At 37.9% G+C, this 8,128-nt stretch overlaps 1 protein-coding gene across 1 annotated transcript in view; it reads left to right on the top strand.

The window, feature by feature from the left end:
- Nucleotides 1–1,666: 1,666 nt before the first annotated feature.
- The window catches only part of foxo6a (forkhead box O6 a), a 28,576-nt gene continuing 22,114 nt past the window's right edge, over nt 1,667–8,128 (top strand). Inside the window, exon 1 of the mRNA XM_016233459.1 lies at nt 1,667–2,277. Within this exon, the coding sequence (XP_016088945.1) occupies nt 1,852–2,277 (426 nt within the window). The 5' untranslated portion in view covers nt 1,667–1,851. The remainder of the gene's footprint in view (nt 2,278–8,128) is intronic.

The raw sequence follows: 8,128 nt of genomic DNA, 5'->3' as shown, positions 1-8,128 counted from the left end.
ACACTGGTGAAGTACACTCTTAAAAATAAAGGTGCTTCACGATGCCATAGAAGAACCTTTTTGTCTAAATGGTTCCATAAAACACATTTAACATCTGAAGAACCTTTCTGTTTCACAAAAGGTTCTTTGTGGCGAAAGAAGGTTCTTCAGATTATAAAAAGGTAAGAAAGAGATGGTTCTTTAAAGAACCTTTGACTGAATGGTTCTTTGTGGAACCAAAAATGGTTCTTCTATGGCATCGCTTGAAGAATCTTTTGAAGCACCTTTATTTTTAAGAGTGTACTTTGAAAGTGCATAAAAATGTACACATCAGTACCTAAATGGTACCTATTAACAACTTTAAAATGAGTGTTTTAAAAGTGTTTTAAAAGAGTGTAGAGTGAAACAGCCCAACTTTAAAGAATGACTCAAGGCTAATTTATTTATTTAGTGACTTTCATGAAGCGACATTTATTACAGGTTCCATTCGCCTGAAATGTCATGCCTTGATATGGGACACTGTAGTGCCATGGTAATAACCACTATAACAAATTAAAGCCTTCTAATACCAAATTATAGTAACCAATATAACAAATTAAACATTGTTGTGAAATGGCTGTGGAAATTTTAGTCTGTCATTTGGCCTTGCGTTGTAATTAGTCACGAGTGGATTTGGGTGTCTATGCAACCCTGATCTTATTCACCCTATACACAAATAAAGATCTGAGTGCATGAGAGAATGACTGGTAAATTATTGACTACGAATCGAAAATATGTGTCTGTGGCCTACTAACAAAAGATAGAATACAGGATATAGAAATAAGAATTAGGGTGGGGTGGAAATTTGAAGCACTCTTATGTGCTCATCTGTTTGTTTCCAGTTCTGAGAGCTGTGTGTGTTTCTGAATGTGTGAATGTGTTCTTCATCTATTTGTCCTCATTGATTTGAACTATCCAAAATGAGTTACGTTTGATTAATTTTAAAAAGACGTTATTTTGTATGAAAAATTTTAAAACTATTTTAACGACAAAATATTTTAATTTGTCTTGCATATATTTTTTTTATCAAATCAGATAACATTTGTAAGCTGTTAATGGGGCATGTTGTCACATTTCACTTTAATTCAGGGTAAATAAAGAAAAAAGTATACACTGTTTTAGTGAAACAAGATCACATAGACATGGGAAATAATGTGGAAAAAATCCTCAGAACCTGAAGTGGACTTACACAAACTGAAAAAGTGTTATGTTTATTAATAGGAATGACACAAATCTGGATTTATGCCGTTTAAATTGCATTCAGACATTCCAAATTTGGTAGAGAATTACAAACTCCACAGAAAATGAATATAAATGAATCGGTTACTGAAAAGAAACAGAATGAGATTAATGCCTCTGTGGTCACTCTGTTTTTTTTTGGCATTCTGTATTTTTTTGAAAACACTATAATAATAGCCTACAATATAACTGAGTAAAACAGAATATATTGGGGACTTTACCAAATATGCATCAGTGTTACGACATCCATAATGCATTGAGAAGTTTTTAGTTCTCAGTGCAATGCGAAGATCTGTCATCTGTTGCTGCTCCAGTTTTGCTTGTAATAACCGGTATCGAGGAGGAGGAGGAGGAGGAGGATACTGCTGCTGCTGTGGTCAGAGTGAATTAAAACCGGGATGGTAATTGAATACGAGCCGCTGTCTGAACACATGCATCCATTATTTCTGCAAGCCAGACTCACTTCAACGTGATGCGCTCTCGTCTACAGACCGCATCCTTCTCTCTCCTCCTCTGTGAGGTGGGCTCATTGAGGCGTTTCTGAGAATACAGTATCACCTGACTATCTACCTGCCATCGGCTTATTAAGAACAGATGATGATGATAGAGGAGGATGAAGCGGAGGCTCATCAGGTGGATATGGAGTCGGATTTGGACAGCAGACCTCGCTCATGCAGCTGGACGAATGACTTCTCGTGTGAGGTGAACGCGGATCTGTCGCTTGATCTCTCCATATTTAAAGTAGATTCGGATCATGTTCCATCACCAGCGTGCAGGAGGAGGATGATGATGCTGGATGCCGGAGGATTTCACGACTTAACGGGAGCTGCGCTGCGCAAAACCAAGGCATCCTCCCGGCGGAACGCGTGGGGAAACCAGTCCTACGCGGAGCTCATCACCCGAGCCATCGAGAGCACACCCGAGAAAAGACTTACCCTGTCTCAGATCTACGACTGGATGGTCCGATATGTGCCCTATTTTAAAGATAAAGGAGACAGCAACAGCTCTGCCGGGTGGAAGGTAACACATGATACATGCGTGCACACAATGATAATTCACGTTTGTTGGTCAAGTTACACTTAGGCTACAAGGTGCTTGACTTGGTGATTTGCTCTAAAAATAGTTAACACTCCACAGCATTTTGTCATTACATGAAATGCAATATATATATATATATATATATATATATATATATATTCAGTATTCAATATGTACTGTATAGACATACATACTAATAATACAGTACACAATAAAATATCATGTATGCAGGGTGCATAATTGGTAAAGATAGAAAATTAAAGTGTTCTTAAAATATTATTGTTCACTCATCTGTATTTAGAACCCCATTCCTGAACCTTTTATTAATTTGAGACAGATTAATTTCGGAAAGACTGAGCCTCGTTCTTAACCTCTGGTTATTTCACACAGTGGAAAAAATGTGGGTGTGGGAAAGAAAGGATGTATGCAAAATGTAGAAGTATAATACAATGTGTATTTTATAATACACATAAAATTGCTAGAGCATTTCTAAGTGGATGATGATGGAGCACAAAGCATTTTAGGAGGGAAACCTCTGCATAATATAATCATGCATTATCAGTTTCCCACCACTCCAATACTCTGCAATCAGACTGATTCATTTCAAACACTTGATTCATTGTGACACCTTTGTAAATTTCTTTTATTTCAGATTTGAACGTCACACTTTATTCATTTACAGTTACAAGCATCAGATTTCAAGAACAACAATAACAACCAGCATTATTTACTTACCAAGAGTTCTGAAACAACTTAAATGGTCCTTTATTTTCTATCTGGAGAGAGCTGTACACTGTAAAAAAAAATCTCTAAAATTTACGGTAAAAAATGGCAGCTGTGGTTGCCGGAATTTTACCGTAAAAAATATGGTAGCAATGTTTTAGGTTTTTACGGTTTTAACTTAAATTTACAGTTAAATACCGTATTTTCATTAATTGATATAATGTTAATATACCAACCTATTGAAGTACTGAAATCTGTTTTGTACATTTGTAATACACTGATAACCACCAAATGCAGGTGGTGATGAGAAAGTCACATGATGAACCAAAGCCCATCACAAGCAGCTTTTAAATAATAACATATATTGAAGGTGCACAGTGTCATTCACACAAACACTAAACACCATCACGGTAACACACATGAAACTGAAATAATGCAATAAACATTAATTTAACAACATTAGGTGTAACACGCAACCCTAATATACAAAACTGATAAGACAAAACTAAGAAGAAACATAGTTATTTCAACAAAAAAACATCAAATTTGAAATGTAACGCAGGAAATTCTGGGAATGTCAATTTACGGTTATTGACTGTAAATTATACGGTCTTTTTCCACTTCCAAAAACGGTATACTACCATAAAATTAATGTCCAATACATGTAATGTCCAATACAGTTTTTCACCGTATATAGTAGGGGAATTTACTGTTAACCATTTAACAGGTTTTTTCTGTAGCATTTTTACAGTCTTTTACCGTTCAATTCACGTCATTTTTTACAGTGTAGTCTTTGTTCAGGGGTGTCTCAAAGTTCTGAAAAGGAGGGCGAAAGGAGGAGCTGGGGATGGAGGAGGGTAATTTGCACCGGAGCAAGCTGAAAAGCTGCTGAATAATACTGAATAGAGCTTATATAGGAATGCCGCGATAGGTGTCATATTCCTATAGGTAGATGTGATCATCTGAGAATCAGCTGATGCAAGCTTGACTCACGTGACCTGCCAGAACTAACGCTAACGCTTAATTTGTTGTATTTTGTCAATGTTTCATCCAATAATGATCTTAACAAAAAATACTTGAGCAGCATACTGTTGCTGTGGTTACCTCCCAAGACAAATGCGACTCAGTTTTGTTCATGAGTTTCTATGTAAAAAAAAATTGGAATATAACCTTTGTGGAGGTAAATTCAAACATCCATCCATCCAGTTTCCAAACTACTTGTTCTATGTAGGATCGCAAGGATCCTGAAGCCCATCCCACAATCCTGGGCAATAGTCAGGGAAACACCCCGGATGGATTGCTGATCCTATTGAATCCTATTGACAATCATATTTATAGTAAATAATAAAATATTTACTTACCTTCCAACTATTTGTTTGGGCTTAATTGTGAGGAGGAACAATTTGCACCTTGATGTTGTTACACATGAAATGCAAATATTACATATTAAAATATTGTTTGTCAGAAAGACATGTCTTAGATTAACTGTGCTGAACTGTGTCAACAAAGACACAATGGGGCTACTATGATAACATTGATACTATTGTCTGCCACTTGGACCGTGCTAGAAAAAGATAGAATGAGTTAGCAGCCTCACAATGGACCCACAGTCTGCTTAGCCCTCAAAGTTCAGGGCAAATGTAAGCCCATGTTATTAAAATGAGCTCTTCAGAGGTGTGTTGAAAGGGAATTAGCTGCATTATCTTAGTATCAGCCACTGCCGCAAAAAAAAAACTGTTGAGACGCGTCCTGACCCACATGATGGAAGGCGATCTTTATGCCTTTCTTAGCTCTAACCTGATGTTGAAAAATGCATATCCTACTGTCAGAAACAATGCAAAACAACTGGAAACTTTAAAGAGGACAGACAAGCATCAAGGGCAAACATTTGATTGTATTCCAATAGTTCATTTGTTCAAATTTCATCATATCAGTTTTTAAATCATACGATGACCATAGGGTGACCATTTATCTGAAATGAAATCCATGGACAATTCTAGTTTAGCTGTCAGTATATCATTGAAAGTTTTATAGTTATTATTTATTGATAAAAAAAATTATATTATGTTTACATGTTTATGTTTATTATGCCAACCAGTCCCGATGTGGGAATTGTTGACACAGTCCTATTGATTTAAGAGGAAAGTAAAAAACAGAAAATATACAAATGTTTATTTTAAATAACTTTCATATATTTTAGTTTTTTTTATAACAGTTTTGTGAGGTTTTTTTTAATCAATAATTGAAAGGTTGTCCTGACAGAATGAGTGTGAATCAAAATGACAATCATTTTAGTGACAACGTCCATTTACAAAACAGAAATTAGATTGTTACCCAACCCAGATTTCTCAAAATAGTTTTTAGTATTGTGACGAACACTCAGTCATACAGTCATACTTTCTACATAATTAGCACAGTTGTGAACTGTAAAAACTGCTTAGTGCAACTTTCAAATGCACGTAAATGATGCTCTTTCGCTCTTTCTTGACTGTCATTCACTCTGTCTGTGGGCTAGTTGAAATTAGTAGATGAAGAGAAGTGATAACATGACTTGAAGCTACTATAGCAAGCAGTGCTCTCTGTTGCACTCAGCAAACCCCACATGACAGAGATGGAGTCTGTAAGTTCTTTTAGTCTGTCTTGCCTCATTAGGTATCATTTCACTGTTGTTGAAACAGTACAAAATACCAGGAAAACAGTGATTTTTTTGGGCACTCCTTTCAATAGCTTTGTGTGAGGAACAGATAGCTTCAATGTGATGACATAAAAAAAGACAGTGCACCACAAAATAATGGCAAAAAAACGTATTTTTCTATAAGCTGTCGCTGTCATCACGTGCTGTTTGTCCAGTGTAGTCAGCTTTACTGATTCAAATGACTCTTCTATGAGCCGGTTCTTTTTGGTGAGTCAAAAACACAACTTTTTCTCCTTAATATTTTTGTGCAAACTCAAACTGTGATACACAACCGTTTACTTATGCATTAAGTTGATCAAAAATGACATTTATAATGTTACAAAAGATTTGTATTTCAAAGCAATTCAGATTTTTTTTTTACTTTCAATTTACATAATACTAATGTATCACATTTTCCACAAAAATATTTAGCAGCAACAACTGCTTTACTGTAGTTTGATTAAATAAATGCAGCCTTGGTGACGAGGATGTACACCCTAGTGAGAAGTAAATATATTAAAATGTATCTGAAATACATTCATTTCATGCTAAGTATACTAAAAATACAATTACAACTTTATGTACTTAATAAAAATACCCTGCAATTGTACTTTTGGTGTACTAAACTGGTATAATTAAAGTCTGCAAAATCTTGTAAATAATGCACTTTACTTGTGCGAAAGTAGTAAGTCCAACTAAAGATATACTGAAGTATTTCTGATTGTGCTAAAGTGGAACCATTGAAAGTATACTTAAGGTACACTTAAATCTTGCATTTAAAGACCAATATTATCCAAAGATCATACAATCCTTATATCCTATTATATTAATTTGCCTTTGATGATCTTTTTTGATTTTTTCCAGTGAGGGAATTGCTAACAGCCTTGTTCATAGTTTTTCTGTGTGTGTGTGTGTGTGTGTGTGTGTGTGTGTGTGTGTGTTGGCTGGTAATGTGCTGCCAGGGTATTGTGCGGCGGGTCAGTACGGGTGCCAGGCAGTCAGTCAGACTGTAATGTGAAGTGACTAGAGTGTTATTTATAACATGTCTTTAAGGTCTTTAATGGTGCAAGGCAGCAGGGCAAAGGAGTCAGGAGCCAATGAGAGAGAAAGAGAGATGACAGACATTGAAATAAAGAGAGAGCAAGCAGGTTCACATTTTGCATAAATACAAAAAACAATTATAACATCTGTTGTCTAATATTTATTTAAGATATTTCAAAATGCATCATGGGAGACCAGCAAGTGAAGTGCTCCTTCCAGCATGTGCGTAAAAGACTGTAAAATACTGACACAAAGTATATGATTGATATCATGACACTAAAGATTTCTGCTGAGAAATTCTGATTTACTGATCAGTTTGCTTCTTTAAACGTGAACAAAAATGGCTTCTTTGCGACGGTGCAAAAGAATACAGGAAACAAATTATGTGGAAAATCGTACGTATGGGGAAGAGGAACTGGTGGCTGGTTGCTTGTCCGCAGCAGATTCCTGTAGCTCAAACTGAAGAGCGTGGCGGTAGCCAAACCAAGGTTATGGCTTCATTTCAGTTGTGTATATTTGGATAAAAACATTTGCCAAATGCAAAATGTAAGGTGTGTGTAACAAAGTTCGTAGTCACGGGAAGAAGGAGGCGGGAACCGGCGAACATTTAAACAAAACTTTAATCAAATAAACAAACACAAAATGAAAGTAAAGCGGCAGCCCCTCGTGGACGACTGCCGCACACAAAACACAAAATAAAGTCCAGGCCTGGTCCTCTCTCATCTTTCACTTTCGTAACTCCTCCTTTTATCCTTCCGGAGCTCCTCTGCAGGACTCGAGACAAAACACAAAATAAAGTCCAGGCCTGGTCCTCTCTCATCTTTCACTTTCTGAAGTTACTCCTCCTTTTATCCTTCCGGAGCTCCTCTGCAGGACTCGAGACCGGTGAGTGGTGCAGGTGTCGCTCATTATCAATTACTCCACCAGCCTCGCTCCATTCCCACGGCTCTCGGCCCCGCTCCCACTCGTCACATACCCCCATCGCCCCTCGCAGGCTGGGGGGTACTCCCGAGACTGCGCTCTACTCCTCCCCTCCCCCCTGCGGGGGAGCCGATCACGGCGGCCGCGGCGTACCTGGAGGTAAGGACAGACAGACGAGGCGAGAGAAAAGGAGACGGAAGGATGAGGAGAGACAGATACGAGAGAGAGAAAAAAAATAATAATAAATTATCAGTCCGGTTCCCGGACACACTGCCGCTTGGTCCTCAACCGGCTGAGAGGCTCTCACTCGCAGTGCCATGCGATGGTACTGGACATCGTTGGTGGTCGGCCCACTGCTCCTCCGCCTCCTGGCGGATGGTGATGGCTCCTCCTATTGAGGGCAGCCGGCAGCGAGTCCCCCGTTCCCTGCTCCTCCCCAGTCATGGCGGACGGCAGCAGGCTCCGGCCTCCTGG

Source organism: Sinocyclocheilus grahami, unplaced genomic scaffold (genome assembly GCF_001515645.1).
Source record: "Sinocyclocheilus grahami isolate Dianchi unplaced genomic scaffold, SAMN03320097.WGS_v1.1 scaffold431.1, whole genome shotgun sequence".
Classification (NCBI taxonomy): Eukaryota; Metazoa; Chordata; class Actinopteri; order Cypriniformes; family Cyprinidae; genus Sinocyclocheilus; species Sinocyclocheilus grahami.
The sequence above is the reverse complement of the archived record's forward strand: the minus strand, read 5'-3'. Positions and strand labels throughout refer to the sequence as shown.